Source organism: Eupeodes corollae, chromosome 1, assembly GCF_945859685.1.
Source record: "Eupeodes corollae chromosome 1, idEupCoro1.1, whole genome shotgun sequence".
Classification (NCBI taxonomy): Eukaryota; Metazoa; Arthropoda; class Insecta; order Diptera; family Syrphidae; genus Eupeodes; species Eupeodes corollae.
In genome coordinates this window covers 214,682,180-214,702,640 of record NC_079147.1, presented here as the reverse complement: position 1 = coordinate 214,702,640, position 20,461 = coordinate 214,682,180, and the positions used below count along the sequence as shown (strand labels likewise).

The following is a 20,461-nucleotide window of genomic DNA, read 5'->3' as shown; positions in this document are numbered from 1 at the left end:
GCCAGTATTAACGAAACACTATATTATAGTGTATACCAACATCAAATAGGTCCGATTTAAACCCCCACGAAAGATTGTTTTACCTGTCCGATCCGAGATCCGAGAGCCGCGCGTTGGGCAAAGCATTGTTGTCAACAAAGCAAAAGAAAAGCTGAAATACCTATATCTCGAAGATACTAATTGGTAACTTAAAGGTATATTCGAAGTGACTTGGGAATATCTAAGATCAGTTCTTTCTGAATGTTGTAGTTGAACGGATCGGTAGCTCGGCTTAGTTCGCATTAATATTGAAAATAATAAAAAAAAAAACAATCTTGTATACTACAAGAAGCTGAGTACTAAAGGTTCCTTAAAAGTGCCTTTTTACACAACATATAATTATATCCTTTAAGTGAAATATACAAAAAAGGTTCGTATTAAGACTTATTTTAAAATATTTTATAGTGTTGGCATAAAACAAAATAAAAAAAATAGTAAGAACAAGAACTTAAATCCGGTGCAATAAAATTTTGTTATAAATGTTTTGTGAGTTTTGGGTTGTGAAATTTTGTATAATATTTTATTTTCTTATTAAAAGTGTGCATCTGTTTAAGGAATATAAAAATACAGGGTGGGTCCGAATTAAGAATTTTTGAAAATAAACAAATAAATTTATAAACGAAAAGTTGCGCGGGAATTATAAACTGGGCCATCAAGTTCGAAAATAAGCAAGAACTATTTGACAGGTTTCCTTCGAAAAGTCTCCTGTTAGAGAACTGTCAGGATAATTCATAAAATTAATGTTCTAATGACATATTTGTGCATTATTGTAGTTCTCCAATTTTGTATTGCAAATGTGTACCATTAAAATATGCACTTCTACACTATTTGTGTGCTTTAACAAATTTTGATCAGTAAACGGAATAAATTTCAAGCAAATATATAAAAAAAACAGTTGCAATTTTGACATTGCTTAATATTCGACATGCTTACACTCAAGAAATGTCAGAAATGGAAAAAAGACTTCAAATTAGTATCGTCCACTCATTGTCATTTTTCATTCAGTGACATTAATCTTTTAATTAGTTGTAGTACCCCTGAGAGTTTTGTATTTATTGGTTTATTACAGATTCGTCTAAAGGTAATAATTGGAAGATCCTCAGTTCAATGCATTTTTTGTGGAAAAGTATTTTTGACTTTTTTTTATTCAAAGGCTGCTTACAGTTTATATCCTGAAAAAAGAGACATTTATTTTATACAAAGATTTATTTTTATATCCAGTATTTTTGTCTATGTGTTTTTTAAAAAACATATATTTTTTAAGCTAAAAAATAGACTAATCTTTACATTAAATTGCATTTTACCGGTATTTTTTTTGTATTTATATTTGTTCGTACCTGCAGAACACATTAAGGATAAAAGATGTCTCGCAATAATTGCCGATAACACCTTGACTTTAAAATCTTGATTTGATAAACAAAAAATTTAAACTAAACCGCATTATACTATAACACCACAGACAAAAACAATCTTAGATACCAAATATAAGCCAATATTTAAATTTAAGCCATTAAATAATAAATAATCGACTTAAAAAAAAAAACAGGTTTATTCAAAACAAAAAATAATACCAAATAAGAAGAAGATCTGAATGTGGAAGTTTTTGGGTTTTTTTTAAATTTTATAATTGAGGTAAACAGAAAACTTTAAATATATTATTTTTTGAATAAATAATAATTTTGGTTTTCGATATGAATAAATTATAATAAATTTGATTCTAACCACAAGTTAAGACGCATTGTTATTTAATTTCTTCATAATAAATTATAAATAAAATCATTTTATTAATCCAAGCCGAGTTTGGGTTGAAGTCGCATTTTTTCATATAATAAATAATGCTCGTGAATCATGAATATTGCACGATTAAGATTATTTTGGAAATGTTCACATTCTTTTTTTTTGTGGCCGACAGGAATATTTCCTGTTCAAAAATAAACCGTTCTAATTACAGCGCATTCCATTCAGGTTCTTATCATTAAATAACCATCAGGTGGTTGTTGGGGTTGATCAAACACCTGGTATGTCGCTTGGACTTTTAAAAGTCCAAGTTAAGTTTTTTTTCGGTTTTTATTCACTCAGATGACCCAACTCTTATTTAAATTAAAATTTACATTTACCTTAAGCTGGGGGTTGGTCAACTTATATATAACTTTTAAAGTTCATGTCTTATGACTCCTCTGTTTTGTCATAAAATTCTCAAGAAATAAATACTAAATCTTTAGATGCTTTGAACTTAAATCTTTCTTAGTCAATTACCAACGAAACTAACTTAAATTGAAAAATGGAAAGAATTTGTTAATTAAAGTCAGTTGTAACTCTTTTTTTTTAATAAGACATAAACAATATTGGCCTATAGGAGTTTATAAGGTTGCTATACTATCGACGGTAGTACCTTTTAAGCAGACAGAGTCATACATAAACATCTTTAAAATAAAACAATTACCATAATCTCAAATTCTTTAAACTAAATAAATCACACGGATAAGATAACAGACGCATTTGACAGAATTCCTACAATTCTCAAAAGAGGTTTCATTTAATTATAATAAACATCCATTGATCGCTCTTAAAAAGTATTCATATCTTAATATCAAAATTAAACCTTTTATTATTAAACCCTATACATAAGTTAGCAATAATTCTTTGAGAGGTTCAGTTGACAGCACTTGCTGTGATTGAGCGACTGTGACATATTCCTGCCTGTCACATTTGTATATGTAAATGTAGCCTTACAATATTTAAGTTTAATAAGATGAGTTCGTTAAAGTGAAAATTGTTGATATAATAATTTCTAATGTTTTTCATTTGTAAATTCAGGGGAGTTTTTACGTAATTTCCGAAACGATTATCATTAACGATGTCGCCAATAATTTGCTTCACGTAACTTTATCACTATCGTCTCGTTCAATCGTTTTCAGTATAAGTTCGTTGAGTATATTCCAAATACTCTTATACTATGACTGAAATGTCAAAATGAACTCAACGAAAGATAATGCTTGTGCAATACTCTTGAAAATGTTATTAAACTTGGTTTTTCTCTATGGGAAATTTTGAAAATTTGCAAAAAAATGTGTTGTTATTAAAAATGTCAACTAATTTGTGATGTTTTGTTATTGTTATTTGGCGTTTTTCTTTTTTAATTCAGATCAGAGCTCGAACTGTCAAAAAAAAATGTGTTTTTTAGCTCTGATCCTTCAGAGCTCCAAATTCGTGTTTCTTTTTAGTTCTGGACATGTTCAGAGCGCGCTCTGTGAGCTCAGAATAAAATAACAGAGTAAACGGAGTAAAATGCTGAACACAAACATTTTGACATTTGAAAGCCGGGAAATTAAAAAAAAATCATCGTCAAAACAATAAAAATGGCGGAAGGGGCTGGTCGCTCTAATGCAGAAGGAAAGATAATTTAGAAAAAACTAATCGCATATAGCATTTTTATAATTCAAATTTATTTCAGGCGTCAAATGCACCAAAGCTATGACTGTCTTTTTAATTAATTTGATTAAAGAAAATTTTGAACGCCTACAAACAGACGACATTTTGAAATCATGATAGTTTAGTGCTCAAATTGGTTTATAATTATATCAGATATCTCTAAACATACACTGCTCCGAACTCTACTCTACTCTGTTCGCTCAGAACTTGTCAGTGCTCAGCTCTGAACTAAAAAAGAAAAACGCAAATTGTCACTTTTTGTGTTTTCATTTGTTGCAGCCGAAGATAAAACTATAATATCAAAATGTTTGTTCAATGTCAATTTTTTTTGTAAATCAGCTGCAGTAATAAACCCAATTTTGTCCGAGTGAAGACTCTATTTTATTCACAGGGAACATAACTTCAAAAATATTTTTTGTTTCCAAAACTACGATACTAAAATCGTTGCCTTGCGAATATACCAATATTTAATATTGGAGGTATTCATTATGTATGTAGAACAACAATCTTCTGGCAAATTTATTATTTTATAATTTCATTATAAAGTCCTCTTTTGCAATTCCAAAACTACGATTGTTTTATTTATTAAACAACAATTAAGAGAGATTACTAATGTTTTGTATATACCAAAAATGCTAGTTATGGGTTAGAATATATAGATCATCTCTTTATTTTCTTCGTAACCGAATTAATTTTTTTGTTTGAGTTTTTATTTTGATTTTGTAACAAAACTAAACTGCACCAAAACGTTCGTACTTCAATTTGCTTAGTTATCAGTTTAAATTAATAGCAGACGATACCTACTTAGCTATCGTGCAAACGCTATCGTTTTGACGATATCACTATCATCTTAAGTGAAGGGAGTCTATCGTCGAAACGCTATCGTCTAACGATTGTCGTTTTACGCAATGACCCCCAGTAATTCCGTGTTTCTGATTACTTTTTCAATTGAACAAAAAATATGTATCGAAACCTATGGTCATTGCACTTACCGTCACTTCCTTTCAATTGGATTTTCCATCTGGTCCCGGAGCTTGATTTACATAAATATATGTTATTTGAAGTTAAGTTTCTTTTATTTAACTTAACATTCCCACACTACTTTTGACTTTAGCTTGACTTGTGTTGTTAAAATTACAATTCAGATTATGACCAATTAAATTAACCGCCCCTTTAAACTACTTGAATATGTACATACGTATTTCGAACAAGACGTTAACTTTGAGAACAAGTTCTTGTTAAGTTATTTTACTAAAATAGGTATTTATTGCGTATTGATTTATAAGAAAAAAAATATATCCAAGGTCAAAAGTCACAACAATCAATTGACCCGGCCGATAATAATTATATCTTTACCATCTGAAACTAATTTAAACATAACTAAATACCTGGAGGCAATGTACATGGCTATAAACTACTATATGATGAATACCCGTTTTTTTTTGTTTCAAAAGTTTAATGCTATTAATCTATTTCTTAGCTTTTATAACCTGTTTCTAAGACAGATTATATACAGATAGACCAGGAAATTTGTATAAAGGTTTTGTACATCAGATAATAGAATTATTTTTATTTTATTTATCAATTAACATTCCTGTCAATCTGTGAGTGTTCATAAAATCACCTACTCGTATAAATTTATATAAAGAAACCCAAACTGAATGAATATAAATTTTTTAAACACTTTATTGGTCGTTAATAGAAACGAAGATTTTATGTTTAAGGTAAAAGACATCCTGTTTTTTTTGTAGTTCGATAATTGTTCTTGAAAAAAGTACAAAATTACGTTATTCTGTATGAGAATAAAATATAAAATAAATATTATTTTAAAATTATAGTTTTTTTGAATGAAAAATTTGTGCAAATACTCACAAGTTTTCAGTGAATCTATTACATTTAGTAAGAACAGTTTCATTTGTGTTCAAAATGCTCTTATACAATTTGATGTTTATGTACCGTTTATTTGATAAATTGTGTGAATAAACCTATTTCTTGTGTCCGAAAGGTTGGGACAGCTTTAGCCTGCTTTGAAATTACATTTTGAAATTAATTTGATATTGACATTTGCTTCGCAGTTGTTTTTCACTACAGTATAGCCCTGAACCACAAGTCCAAGATCGTGTGATCCAGTCGTGCAATTTTTATTCCTATAAGGTTAGACAATATTTAAAAGCATATATTTTGTTTGAAGCATGATGACTTCTATAATAATAATTGACGCTATACCTGCATGTTCATATATTGTAAATTGAACATATAAGGTGTTTTAAATGAATCTTTCCTAACAGTCTTTGTTCTATTTCCATGAAGTCAGCAAAAACACTGTAGAATAATTTCTAAACATACATTTGAAGTAGAGCATTAAATTAATTAACAAAATGTGAGTAAAGTGCGAAAGGCATGATGACAATAATTATGAACGATCAATCAAATAATACATAAAGCTTTTCATCAAACACTTATAAGTGCAATTTTGAATGTCAGTTTAATTTTTTGTAACAAAAGTGACGTTAAACTGACAGAAACGATGTCCCGCCTTTACCGTTGTCTGGTAAATACCTTTTGTTTTATTTTGCATATATCAGTTGTGATTTCCGATGGTCAGATGGTGTAATAATTGCATATTTGTGTGCTATGGTGCATTCGTAATTAGTTACACAAACCTATTTCAGCAAAAAAAAGAAGGTTAAACATGAGAAGTAATCGAATTCCTGATTAACCCACGTATGTTGCTGAGGGTCAAAAAAATAACTTTCACAGGTGTGACCTGAGTGAGCCGCGGTTGGTGGTCCCACAACGTTCTTTTATCAGAACTCAGAAATAAGATAAGACCAATAAAATTATAACTTTCTCATTTAAAATGCAATTGTATTGCATATTTATTCTTTTTATTGTTAATGCTTTTTTTAATATCCTGTCTGTTGAAGTATTACAAAACAGCTTTGCCTTTAAACAACCGCTCGCACTTCTATATAAATCATTGTCATGGTAAAACAATTCTATATATTCTAGATTGAATGTTCGTGACTTTAAACAAATTTAATTGAAAAAAGTATAGGTATATAAATAATAATTTTTTATATATATCACTTTATTATTTCTCTTCCCCAAGGTTAACCAGAATTTTTTAGATTACCTATTTTAAAACCTTAAGTGCAATCATTTAATCAAATAGACGATAGACCTATTGAATTATTTATATCCACGCCCGCAAAATATGCTCATATTTGTATTGACAGGTGTTGTTTAGATTTACCCCACTAGATAGTTATTATACAAACACCATCAACAAAATCAATTGAACAATGATTATGTTGTTGCAACAGGTGTTGTAAAACTTTAATTCTTGTATTAAAACGGGAATGCAATAAATATGCACAAGTTTTTTTTTAATATTGTTTCCAGGTGCTGATTTTTATTTCTTGATTTTTTTTTCTTTTACTATAAACAACTTAATTTATATTTAATCTACCTAACCTATGCTGTTGTGTATGCCATCATCATGTCTTGAGGCGAATTAGTTAAGTAAATTTAATTATAGCTATTTAATTTATTGATGCTCGTGTAATAAGCATAACCATGTGGTCAATGCAGACTTGTAAGTAACATATATTTATTTTGTATTTTTGTATTCTATTATAAGACAGTATAGATGTCATATACTCGTTTCTACGAATTGTTAAAATAACATATGAGAGATTATGACCACTTTACAAATTTCTGGAAATGAGTCAACTCCCACAAGCCAAATTGATACAGGTAGATGCCAACAAATTTGACACTTTGGTCTTTATTCATTATAAAATAAATATTAATTGTCAAATGAGTCATGAGCCTTTAATACTAATTGCTTTAACCTTCACCTTAGCACTTATGTAGCTACTTATGTCACTTTTTGTAATAAAAGGTTGTTTTTTGGATGTGTATGTAGCTTTTTTTTAATGACAATTCTTTTTATGAGAAGAGGTTTTTTTTACAAAATTGATTACAATATTAAAGCCGAGGTTGTCAAGAAATTACATATGTAACGGTGTAAATTTTCGACTCCTTTTATGTGATTCACTTTAATTTGATCACTTTATTTTATTCCAATTAATTAAAATTAAAGTCTGTCTATTTTTTTTAAATTATAAATTGTGAGAAAAATGTCAAAATGTTGAAACGTCACAAAATTTATTCGACTGAGAAGAGTCCAATTCTCATCCCGCGTTATATCATTGGCTGCGTTCAATCTCAGACAGACAGGGTATCCGGATACCTTTTTGTTAGTGTTTAACGTATAAATTAACAACTGATCAAAAACAGCTGAGATGTCAAAAAAGGAATCCAAAGGTATCAAAGAATTTCTGGGGTATGTAGGTATCTGACAGAACAGCTGATTCAACACATGGTTGAATTTCAAGAAACTTGAAAATTGATTTCAGCTTTTTGTATTTGTTGTTAAACAAAAAGATACAAAATGTTAGTTAAAATTGTATTTGAGGATGTTCTGTAAATAATAGACGATGAAGAAGCTGTTTGCCTTTGAATTTTAGAATCTATTTTTTTAAACTTCAAAATTGACTTATTTTTTCTCGTTTTGTAGATGACCCATTTGCTAGGTCTTATTATCCATTAAATGTTTTATCTTGCAACAATTTTGACTTCGTATCTTAAATGTTTCTCTGTTTTTTGTGAACAGCTGAAAGTTGTTTTTAATTTTTTGACAGCTATCTCAATACAGCTATCCAACTCGTTCAACAAGGTATCTAAAAATCTACCCATCCAAGATACCCTATCCAACACGAGATTGAACGCAGCCATTGTAAACCACAAAATTGGAGTTCTTGTTATAGATGATAGAGAAAATGCTTCTAGATAAATCAGAATCAAACAGAAGCAATAACAAGATCTCGATGACAGATAAATGTCTTTTAGGATTATAAATAATATTTACTATTCGTTAAAATAAAAATTTAAAAGATGGCCACAAACATTTTTTTTCTTAAATTCTGACTTGTTGGTTTACATTACTGAAAGCGGAATTGTCAAAAATGAAAGATAAATTAAAAAGCTATACTGAAATTTGGTAAAAAGATTAATAACCTGATTCTATTCAGATATAAGAATATGTTATAATAATTTTCTATACATTAGATTTTATTTAACATTTTTTAATTAGTTGCATTTTAAAGCAATTTCCTCAATAAATTTCAACTGGTTCACTCCTTAAGCAGTTCCTAAAAAAATAAAATGACATTTATAAATGTCAAAGCTTTTATGAAAAATACAAAAAAATACTAAAATTTGAAATTTAAAAAACCTGCCAAATTTGTACAAACTATACACATTCTTTAACGTCACGCAAACAAAAAAAAAACTTTATTTGTGTGTCACTATTAGTTTGGTCTTTTCTGTGACAGGCAAAGTAAATTTTGGTGCACTTTTCTACCTTTTTAACCTATCTATGGTATTGCTCTCCCTCATTACCATATCATAGGAATACATTTTTTTTTTAAAAAAGGTCATGAAAATGTTGTATATATTTTCTCCCAAAGTTCAATGTCAAAAACCATGTAATGTAATAATTTTATTCCACACTTTGTTTCAGACTTACAAAGTAGCGCATTCGCATCTCTATTCAAGTGTAAGATTGTTTTGTTTCGCTCCAAGGTCCCACGTGGTATGCAAAATGCATCAACTTTACTATACCTTGCTACTACATACCTCTTAACGAAGATAATATGCAAAACTTATTTTAATTCAATGGCATACAACCGCCTACATAATAGATATTTAAAACGACATTATTTAACCGGTTTCAGTTTTGCCAATTCACATACATAATCACAATATGCGAAAAATCATACAGTATTGAAATTTTGTGTTTTTGGTTTTAATGAATGTTATCAATTGAAGATGCATTGATAAAGGTGGTGCTTGTACTTTCTGCAATTTTCATTATTTGATGTAATTACTATCATTTATTTTGATTAAGTGTAGATGGTAAGCCATGCGATAAAATATGCAAAGCTTGATTGTCAATATAACTACATAAGTATGTACATTGTACCTATCGAAGATAACTTTAATGTTTTTTTTATCTATACTGTTTGAATCAATTGAACGTAATTATTTATTTTAATAATGAATATAATTACTTTTAAGAATGCACGACTGTATAGCACGAAGTTATTCTTTAACTTACATCATATTCTAATGCCAAATGCTGTCATTATGGTTACTTTTGAGTTTTAATTAATAGATTTCTTGAAGTCGATTTAGCACGAATCTATAATATTGGTCCTAGCGATATGTGTATTTTGTTCAAATTTCATTGCCTCATAAATTAATTAAAAACTCGGCAACATATATTTCCATTTTGAGAAACTATTATAGCCAGCCCCGTCGAGAGGGGGGAAGAGGGGGAAACCCTCCATGTTCTGGATTTTCTAGGGGCCCATAAAATTGAAAGCAATGCGTAGTGTTTTTTTTTAATATACTTTGTATTCATCATCAACATACCCCTTCCCACTTATTTTTAGGGGCCCGAAAATTAAAAACCATTCATGCTTTCGCAATCGGGTCCCTGTTTGCATATTTTCTATCAGTCACAAGCTTGCCGATCTGGGCCCCTGTTTATTATTGCCGTACATTTTTGTTAATATTTAATGAAAAATTAGGCAACTCTGAACTATTGGAAGAAATTTATAATAAATCGTTACGTTTTTTCTTATTTAATTTAACGAACATTTCAAATTAATTTTATTTTGAAAGTTTTTAAACTCAAAATAAGGGGCCCGGCAACCTAAAACAAAACACAAATATTTATTTCGGTTTCTGTTTTTATAAAGTTTCTTTTCTTTTATTTTTGTTTCTGAAGTTAGAACGTAAAATATCAGAAGTAAAATGGTAAATATTGGAGGGAGGGTCCGAGATTTTTCTAAAATTTGAGGGTTTTGATATTTGTATGGGACAGCGGAACAAAAGTCTGTAAAATCTGAACTATTAAGCTAATTTTAATGAAATTTTAGACACATTATAAGATTAGTCTTATACAAGCTTGGTCAAAAAATATGTATTAGAAAAAAAGTTATTGACACTTTTATAAAATTAGAGGCCTTTGATATTATATTTAAAAACATTTTTTTTTGTAAAATCTGCTTGTAGAGCCTTATCCGGATATACTTGACGTTTCGGGCAAGACACTTTTAGTAAGTTCTACTTCGAAAACTCCTTCGAGCCAATGAGTGTATTTTTTTCAAAATGACTTTTTTTTTCTTTGAACTCCGTTCCATAGACTTAATAAAGGAGGCATAAAACGTTTCTTTAATTCTGACAGCACAGTTTCTATTTGCTCTTAAATTAAGTTGGGGTATTCCTTACAAAATATGGTAGAAGATTTTGAAAACCATGACCATTAGTGATAAGTTCACTACACAACACCGAATAAGGAATTTCGATTGAATCCATTTCAATGTATTGAATTCATCATATATGTATGTTTGTTATTATATTTCACTTCTTGGTTGATCAAAGAGTAAACAGAGGTGGTCAAAAGTATTTACACAACAAACTTTTTTAGTGCACATTCAATTGGAAAAGCTTTTTCTTACTGTTGTTGTTGTTGCAGTGCCTTATGTATGCCTTAGCGACCAAAGTCTATTTGGAAAGGATAACGGTACATAGGGCAGAAAACAAAGCAAATGAAGTAATGATTAGCGGTAGTCAAAAGTATTTACACACATTTTTATTGAGTCAAAAGTATTTACACAATTTAAATTAGCATTTATTTTTCCATTTAGTTTGAGTCAGACCAGTCTTTAAGTTCTATTGCCTTCATAACAAACTAAATGTGATTTAAAGTTTAAAATTTTATAAATAAAATGCTCAAAACAAAGAAATTATCCATTGAAACTCGATCGGAGATCGTTCCCAAGTTTAAATGTGGGATTTCGGCTTTGAAGTTAAGTAAAAATGTATAAAATTTCTAGAAAAACTGTTTATAATTTAGTTAAAAAGAAGGAGACAAACAATTGCTTGGACAACTGAAAGAGAACTGGGAGGAAACCGGTGATGACTCAAAGAAATACAAAATCATACAAAATCACACAGTAAGTCCCGTTAAGGTTGTAGTAGCATCGAATCAGCTTATCAGGAGATTAAAAGAAATTAACATAAACAAGTACGTTCTGCGCAAAGTGATCGATATTTCTGAAAACAACAAAGCGAAACGCCTCTCAATTGCCTTGGAGTACATCCAAAAGCCTCCACAGTTTTGGTATGATGTGTTGTGGACAAATGAGGCTGCATTTCAATTCCAGGGTTCCTTTAGTATACACTTTATGCATTTACAACGTGAAAAGAGGGAAGATGCAGTTCAGCCGCTAAACAGATTCGAAAGTGGCACAGTGATGTTTTGGGCATGTTTATCTTACTACGGTTTCGGAGATTTGGTACGAATTGAGGGCACTCTTAAGCAGTCTGGGTATACAACAATCTTAAATGACCATGCCTTTGTATCCGGCAATAGGCTTTTTCCAACTATCGACTGGATTTTACAACACGACAATTCTCCATGACATAAAGGATGATTGCCTACAAGACTTTAAAGTGCAGTAAATCAAGTTGTTCTCCTAAACATTATTGAAAATGTTTAGGCTTTCGTCAAACGTCAGAGGACAATTGATAAGAACCGAAAACGCAATGACACAATTGCTGAAATAACCTAAATTTGGTTCAAATTAACAGTTGAATTTGCGCGCAATTTGGTTGGATCAATTCCAGCCAGATAGCAGGCAGTTATTGATGCCAAAGGAAATGTAACCAATTATTAATTTCATATCTAAAAATAATTAGTTAAGCTAAACTTCAAAATTTAAGAATTATCATTAATCTGGAGAATAATAATTAATTTAAAGTTTTGTGTAAATACTTTTGACGCAATAAAAATGTATGTAAATACTTTTGACTACCGCTAATCATCAGTTTATTTGCTTTGTTTTCTGTCCAATGTACAGTTATCCTTACCAAATAGATTTTGGTCGCCAAGGCATATACAAGGCTTAAAACTTTGTTGGACTGCAAAAACAACAACAACAAGAAAAACCTTTTTCAATTGAATGTGCACAAAAAAGCTTGTTGTGTAAATACTTTTGACAACCTCTGTATATAGATTTAAGTAAGAGATTTTATTCTAATAAGCCAGATAATAGAAAATTTATTACGCAATTTACAACAAAAAAAAAAGCAATACAACTTTAAATATAACACCTTTTTTTTCTATCTGCCTACTTTTAGCGAAAAATTTAAAAAAAACAATAAAGGACTATCCCTAATCCTTTTCTTTATTTTGTATTAAACTTTATCATATAATTTAAAATATCATGAAACTATATTTGTGTTGTGTTGTTTTCAAGAAAATTGAGTTCAAAGTTGAAATATTTTTCCAGGTATAAATAAATGGTTTCGCAAAAATTGAAATTCTCAGACCTGGGTCAATGTATTAATTTTGTTTTATTTTTAAAATAAATTTTGACATTTTTTCTTAAATAATGGGCTTAACCAGTTCATTCCGAAAATGAATACGGAAGAAATCAAACTTTTGGGTAAACACCACCGTCAAAATGGAGTTTTTTTGAAATCCGATTCAGTGAAACATTTTTGAACATAACTTCCACATCTGCACGTATCTGCAGCTGATTTTTACTGTGCTTAAAAAACACTCATTTTTTTCTAGTATTAAAGCTTCAGACTACTTATAGAAGGTATCTTTTATAAATAATCAAAATTTTTATTTTTTTGAGATAATCGAAAATAGACCAATTAAATTATTTAAAAAGCTAGAGAATTTATTAAAAGGAACTTCGGAAAAAACATCTCAAAAATTGTTGAAAATACGTTTCGCGATTTGAGTAAAATTATTTTAATTTTTCAACTTTGAGGGCTTGTAAATCAGAACATACAATATATATGTTAAAAAATACTTTTAAATCATACGCTCGGATTATCTAAAAGTACTTAAACATAAAATTTAAAAGGATAAATATGACTTTTTAAAAAAGACTCTTTTCCGCTCTTGCACCACTTCGCGGGTGTGGTTGACGCTTATAAAATCATAAATAGGACTTTTTTTCCAGTGCTTCTTTTACTTGATGTTAATTTTAACAATTGTAGGTAGATCAGTTTGTTCGTAAGGCACATTGTGAAAAACTGTTAAAGAAAAAAAATCAACTTGATTATCGTTTGATTCTGTCAAAAAAGCGGTTTTCCTCTTCTTTCCATTTTCGTTATTTATTGCAAAAAATAAATTACATTTTTTTATATTTAAAATTCAATTTTTCGATTTAATTTTTTGTCCAACATTCTCAATATAATTTGTGTGTATCAGTTTGATGAATGTGATTTGTTAAGTTAAAACAATTTGACTGATAAAATTGTTCAGTTCTTTTGACAGCAAAGATTAGCACAACTCCGCGCCAAATACTTGAAGTAGTTTCTTTTCTAAATATGGTGCACACAAATATCTAATTACGGAATATGTATGTAATATGACTGTATGGAACTTAAAAATTATAACCGCTAAACGCACATTTTCAAAGTGAGTTAATTTCTGTGTACACAACCAAATGAACACATTATTTACTAATTAGTCTTATGTTGCAATATCTGTCAAAAAGATAGCATTGCATAGAAGTGACATTAGTAAAATGTATAAAAATAAACAAAGCTAATTTACATACATATTTGTTTGAGAAAAATAAAGTTTTAAAATTGGGTTGAACCATTAATGACGTAAACATCTTGGGTGTTGTGGCCGAATAAGAAGTGTATACAAAAAATTGACTAATTCTCTACTTCTCTCTAAATACTGGACATTTAAAAAAAAACTAAATTACAAATACATCTCCACTTACTTTTTTTTATTCTACCAACTATCACAACAAAACTCAATTTTTTGACCTGACAAATAAAGTTTTTTGTGTGCTGTCAAAATGACATTGCAAACCGTAGAGTTATATTTAACTGTGTGTTTAATCATTGATTTAATCAACCATAATAAAAATAGTTATCGGTATTTAAATTAAATATTAAATAGTCTTAAGGCCCAACTGTAATAGGCATAAGCAAACATAAGCTTATGTCAAAAACCCAACGAAAATTCACTTAAGTTTGTGAAATTACTGCGGATAGCCATAATGCAATTTTGCTCAAGTATCTACATGTCAGATTTTACTTATGCGGCGAGCGATTGCGATCGCTCTTGCTTAAAGGCCCAACTATAATAGGCATAAGCTAGCATATGCGCGGATAAGTAAACGTGCGAATACAAAGAATCTCAATACGAGTGAACATAATGGAGTCTAGCTCCGTTTCGTTCAATTTTTCTCAGTTTCGTTAACTTAAGCACACTTTCGCAAACTTAGTGAATTTTCGTTGGGTTTTTGACATAAGCTTATGTTTGCTTATGCCTATTATAATTGGGCCTTAAGTTCTGCAATCAAATCGAGACGTAAACTATAAAAAAGTTAAGAATATTAACGCATAGGTAAACATATGTATAGCAAATGTTTCTACATAAATCAATATAAACGAAAATTATTCAAAATGTCGTTGTGACACACGCCATATTGATCGTTTTTGATAGTTGTTTTTCAGAAGAGATTGAAAAGAAGTAGCGGAATTTCGTATTTATGTAACTAAATCGTGTTAATAAATATTTCGATATAATTTAAGAACATATAGCCCTGTGAAAATGTTAATGTATTTAAAAAATGTAAAAAAAACACTATATATAAACATGCAACGAATGCTATGAATGCAATCATCTATTAATCATTCCAATTATATCGTAAGTCAAGTATGCTAAGCATGCTGCATGTATGACTGTAGGAGGTATTATGTGTATTGTACTAATCCAAACATATTTTTTGCAATAAGAGAATTTAGTGCATCAATGTGCAATAAATAACCTTGAATTAAAGTACATAATAGTATTTAACTTTGACAATTAGACACAGAAGAATGATCTTTAATGGACAAGCGTGAATTAGCGTTGTTTAAATTTTTTGTTTGGTCAGTTCTATGCAACTTGCAATGCAATTACCTGCATATGTTATTCTCAAACATGTCCAGCAGGTGTTTTTTTTTTTTGTTGTTGTCGTCAAGCGTATAACTTGTTCGCTGTGGATAAAAGTTGTGGCGCGAAAGGGCTTTTGTTATTCACAAGTACAATGCATTGACTTTAAGGCTTGTTTTAAAAGCGTGGATGTGGAAATAAAGGAAAATCAGGTCAAAAACTGAAAAGAACCGGTTACTATTGCAGAACGTATACAAAAATATACATAGGAACCTAAATGGGAAACTGTCTTAAATGCAGAAGTACGATAAATATTTGTTTGAAAAAAGATTTGTTTCCCCATGATGATATTGACGTTATTTATTATTAGCCAGGCTAAAAGCAGTCATCATATAGACGATTTAAATTGGTAAATAATAGTTGCAAAGATGTTCACACTATCAGTACGACAGAATCTTATAATTACGAATGCAAATTATATCTGTTTACAACACTAGCTACCGGTATAACCATTTTAGGTAGATACATATATCCTACATGTACTCTTATTAGGTTGAAGTGTTAAGCAAATATATAATATGTAGGATGGTACATCACAGACTGGCATTAGATTCCTAACCTACAGAAATTGTGACCATTAAACCTTGAATAATAAATTAACGAAGATTTGCGGATAACTAAATCCTAAGTCAATCAAAACTTTATAGATACTTATGTATCTGGCATGAGATGTTATTTACAGTATCTTTGTAAATTAAAAAAAGATGTATTCAGATTTTTGTTTTATTAGGTTGTGCTATAAAGTTTTGCACATAAAAAAGCCTAGCCACAATTATGCATGACAGTAGTGGTTTTTTATGTCAATTCAACTTGAATTTCCAATCGATTAGACTTTTGACAGCTGATAGTTGAACATACAAATAAATAACTCGTAATAATTGTGACTTTAAAACATAAAGTTTACAGTAACCTAGAAATAAAATAACATTCGCCATGATTTAGACAACATAAGGGACTTGAAGGTAAGGCAAGTTACTCGTTCTGATTGGCCAGCTGTCACAAAATAGCCTTCAAGAAAAATCACAAATTTTTTACTTTTTCTTAAATGTCGGCTGATCATTTTTTTATTCAATTGACAGCTGAACCTTATAACTCTGTGATTTAATCATTTGCAGCACAATTTTATTTAAAACTAGGGTAAAAGAGTTCTTTATCATATTTGAATAAGGACTTTTTCATAACGATACAAAACACAATTAATTATGTACTAATACCTTGATATGGATATAAAAGATGTTGATACTTTTTGCACGATCAATTGGAGGTAAAAGATACTGAAGTAAAGTTCCAAGTTAATAATTCATGACATCTGACATTTGACTAGCTACTCTGGTGCCTGATCTAATTTAACATACAAAGAATACGGTTGAATGCAAATGAAGTCCCTTGTATTGGGTTAAACTATTCATTAAATACATAATGTAATGTACATCAAACTTCAGAAAAGTTTTTGACAATAGGTTTTTCTTGAGGCATACATGCAAATATTCTCTTCCATTAGAAGATTTAAGAAAATTAAAAAAAAATATTTTTTTCATAAGATGTACATATATAATTAATTATGTTCCAGTTTTGAAACCTTTGTATTAATATTGTACTTTGAACATAAATCTTTTACTGCTTAATTTAAATGAAAAAAACGTTTGAGTGATTATTGATTGATTTTAAATTGATATAATTAAGCTTGCAAAAAGCAGAGGCACATACAATTTAGATTGATAGGTATATCAATATTAATAGTCACGTAGATCGACGAGGAATTTCTTGATGAAAATATGACAGTGAAATGTGATGTGAAAAATAAAATAAATTCTAAACGGCTTAACAAATATACTTACTTCCTTTTGTCTCATTCTGAAAAATAAGTATAACATACTAACTATTAATGTCTTCAATTTTCCTGACTGTTAAAATAAATAGACCTTTTATTTTTTTTAATTTTATTTTATAAATGTTATCGATTAAAACTTTCCGTTTTAAAGGAATATCTATATACTTGTGACCACAATTTGCATTTTTTTGTTAGAGTGTCTCGAAATTTCAAATTCCTTTCGCAAAACCCAGAAAAATATCACACAACCAGACACAAAGTTTTACGCTAATTTCAAAACTCTTAACCGTTTATTCTTTTTTGTTTTCAGATTCATGCACCATGATTCCAGTCTTTAAGAAACTGGGTTTCCTCTACGACACATATGTCCTAGGTATTCTTACAGTTGGATATATCCTCGGTGAATTGGGGCACTATCTCATCGGTGTGACATCAAAACAAACTGCAATTGAATTGGATTACGGTGATGTAGCGTGTCAACAAAATAACACAGATTTTGAGCGAACATCGCTACCCGAGCAATGCAACAAAGTTTTCAATAGTTCACAGTAAGTTTGATTTGGTTATTTTTGGCGTATAATTTGTGTTCTAATTTTTAACCCGAATATTTTCTGCACCAGATGTATGGCTTTGCAAATCGATGGAACTCCATATTGTGAATGGAACTATAATGGTTTGGGATGGGACTATCAACTTTTAGCTGGGCCAAGTTTTATAGCAGTTTTCACAATTGCTGGGGTGTTCATGGGCATTGCTGCAGATAAATTTAATCGAGTTAAAATGCTGACAGTGTGTACATTCGTGTTTGCTGTGGCTATCATACTACAAGGCACAGTAAAAGAGTATTGGCATCTTATCCTTTTGAGAATGGTCATGGCAGCGGGGTAAGTGTAATTGTACGTGTTAACCTGGGCCTCTCAAATTTATTTTTGTTTTTTTTTTTTTGTATATTATTAGTGAATCTGGCTGCAATCCCTTGGCGACTGGTATCATGTCAGATATATTCCCGGAAGATAAGCGTGCTCTTGTTATGGCAATCTTTAACTGGGGTATATACGGAGGATACGGAATAGCTTTTCCAGTAGGAAGGTATATCACAAAGTTGAATTTCTGGAATTTAGGCTGGAGGGTTTGCTATTTGGGAGCTGGAGTCTTAGCTGTGATAGTTGCTGTTCTCACTGGAACAACTTTGAGAGAACCAGAACGTAAGGCAATTGCTGAGGGAGACAACCAAAAGGACACCAAAAAAGTTTCGATTTGGGATGTAGTGCTACATCCAAGAATGATTTTGCTGATGTTAGCCGCATCCATTCGTCATTGTGGAGGCATGACATTTGCTTACAATGCTGATCTCTATTACAATAATTACTTCCCTGATGTCGATCTTGGATGGTGGTTATTCGCTGTAACAATCGGAATTGGAAGCATTGGAGTAGTAGTTGGTGGAATTGTTTCTGATAAAATCGTTGCTAAAATGGGAATTAGATCGAGAGCATTTGTATTGGCCTTGAGTCAGTTGATTGCAACACTGCCAGCTTTTGGTTCGGTATATTTCGAGCCAGTTTGGGCAATGATTACACTTGGAATGAGTTACTTCTTTGCTGAAATGTGGTTTGGTATTGTCTTTGCTATTGTGGTAGAAATTGTTCCATTGAGACTACGATCAACAACAATTGGAATCTTCTTGTTCGTTATGAATAACATTGGAGGAAACTTGCCAATTCTTGTCGACCCTGTGGCTAAAAGCATTGGATACCGTGGATCGATTATGATATTCTACGCTGGATTTTATGGAGTAAGTTCAATCATGTTCTTCTGCTTGTGTTTCTTGCTTGATGGCAAACCTGAAGACACCTCAGTGGATTCAACAAGGACTAATGGAAACAATTTCGATTTGGGTCATGACAACAACGTTTTTACCCATGATGATATGACAACTAGAAATAGACCTGCCATTTTGCCACATACCGCATATGGTAATGATTATAATAAACCAGCAGCACTGTCAAAGAGCGCCCAAGAGAGTAGTAGACTGTAAATAAAGTTAAACGTTGTCATTTTTCATCAAAATTCACCACTCATCATCCTATGATACAGAAGGCCATAATTCGAATTTAAATAAGATTATAATGTATTTTATAGACTTAAAAATTAAGAGTTGGTTTTTTCTTGAACATTATTTTAAAGCTATATACGATTTATTATACTTGTTAGTGATTTATTTAAAGAAATTAACAGGTTTGATTCAATGAAATTAGTTGATTCTTTTTTGGCTTGATTTTTGTCAGAGAAAAGATTTATTTATATTTGTTTACCTTCAAGCGAATGTTATATGCTTTTTAGTTATAATTTAATAATCCCTAAAAATGTTAATTGTATAAATGTTAAAAGAAAAAATATTATTTAATTATAAAAAAATTGTTTTTTTTTTTAATATTGTTGTATAGTTGATTTTATCAGACTTTACAATGTATATTGGACATTACTTCTCTCTATTGTTGCCATTTTGGCCACAAAAAAGGCGAAACGCTTAAAAGTAAAGCTCACTTAAATTGGATTGAAACAAACATAATGTGATGCATTTTACTACCTGCAGTACCTGTGCCTACAACCTACAACAGAGCGCCACTCCTTGTGTTAAATAGAAGTGTAAGTTAAAAAGGTTCCTTTTCTTTTTTTAGATCATTGATTATAAGGAATAATACATTTCATTACGTTTTGTTTTTGTTCACCTGTCTTCTCACTTAAATCATGTGCGCAGCCATTCTTAATTTTTGACACTTCTAATTTTGACAACTTTAATATAATAAAAGTATAATAATCGGCTAATGGGCTCACACTCAACATACTTATTGTTATTCGTTCCAAATCGATACGTACGATCAAAAACTAATTCAAAATTTAACATGAAAAATACAAAATTGACAACAGTTTTTTAATTCCATTTCTTTTTTGTTAATGTTACACGCATTCCTACAAGTAAAAGTGCTACTTTTTTATTCACCGCTCTTAACTTAACTTTTACTATAATCATTCTAATC

General features: G+C 30.1%; 2 protein-coding genes across 2 annotated transcripts; both read left to right on the top strand.

Annotated features, from left to right (window-relative positions):
- The first annotated feature begins 218 nt into the window (after positions 1-218).
- Positions 219-19,850, top strand: LOC129941465 (putative metabolite transport protein HI_1104). Its single transcript, XM_056050102.1, has 4 exons — positions 219-409; positions 17,731-17,968; positions 18,041-18,304; positions 18,378-19,850. Exons 2-4 carry the CDS (start codon positions 17,742-17,744, stop codon positions 19,456-19,458), a joined length of 1,572 nt encoding a protein of 523 aa, XP_055906077.1. The 5' UTR covers positions 219-409; positions 17,731-17,741; the 3' UTR covers positions 19,459-19,850.
- Positions 11,337-12,032, top strand: LOC129948511 (uncharacterized). Its single transcript, XM_056059544.1, has 2 exons — positions 11,337-11,421; positions 11,473-12,032. Exons 1-2 carry the CDS (start codon positions 11,337-11,339, stop codon positions 12,030-12,032), a joined length of 645 nt encoding a protein of 214 aa, XP_055915519.1.
- Positions 19,851-20,461: the final 611 nt, after the last annotated feature.

Coding starts and splice junctions, on each gene's coding strand:
- LOC129948511 (XM_056059544.1), top strand. CDS start 11,337: ATGCTCAAAACAAAGAAATTATCCATTGAAACTCGATCGGAGATCGTT. Junction 11,422..11,472: donor GATTTCGGCTTTGAAGTTAA/GTAAAAATGTAT, acceptor TTAGTTAAAAAG/AAGGAGACAAACAATTGCTT.
- LOC129941465 (XM_056050102.1), top strand. CDS start 17,742: ATGATTCCAGTCTTTAAGAAACTGGGTTTCCTCTACGACACATATGTC. Junction 17,969..18,040: donor AAAGTTTTCAATAGTTCACA/GTAAGTTTGATT, acceptor TTTCTGCACCAG/ATGTATGGCTTTGCAAATCG. Junction 18,305..18,377: donor AGAATGGTCATGGCAGCGGG/GTAAGTGTAATT, acceptor GTATATTATTAG/TGAATCTGGCTGCAATCCCT.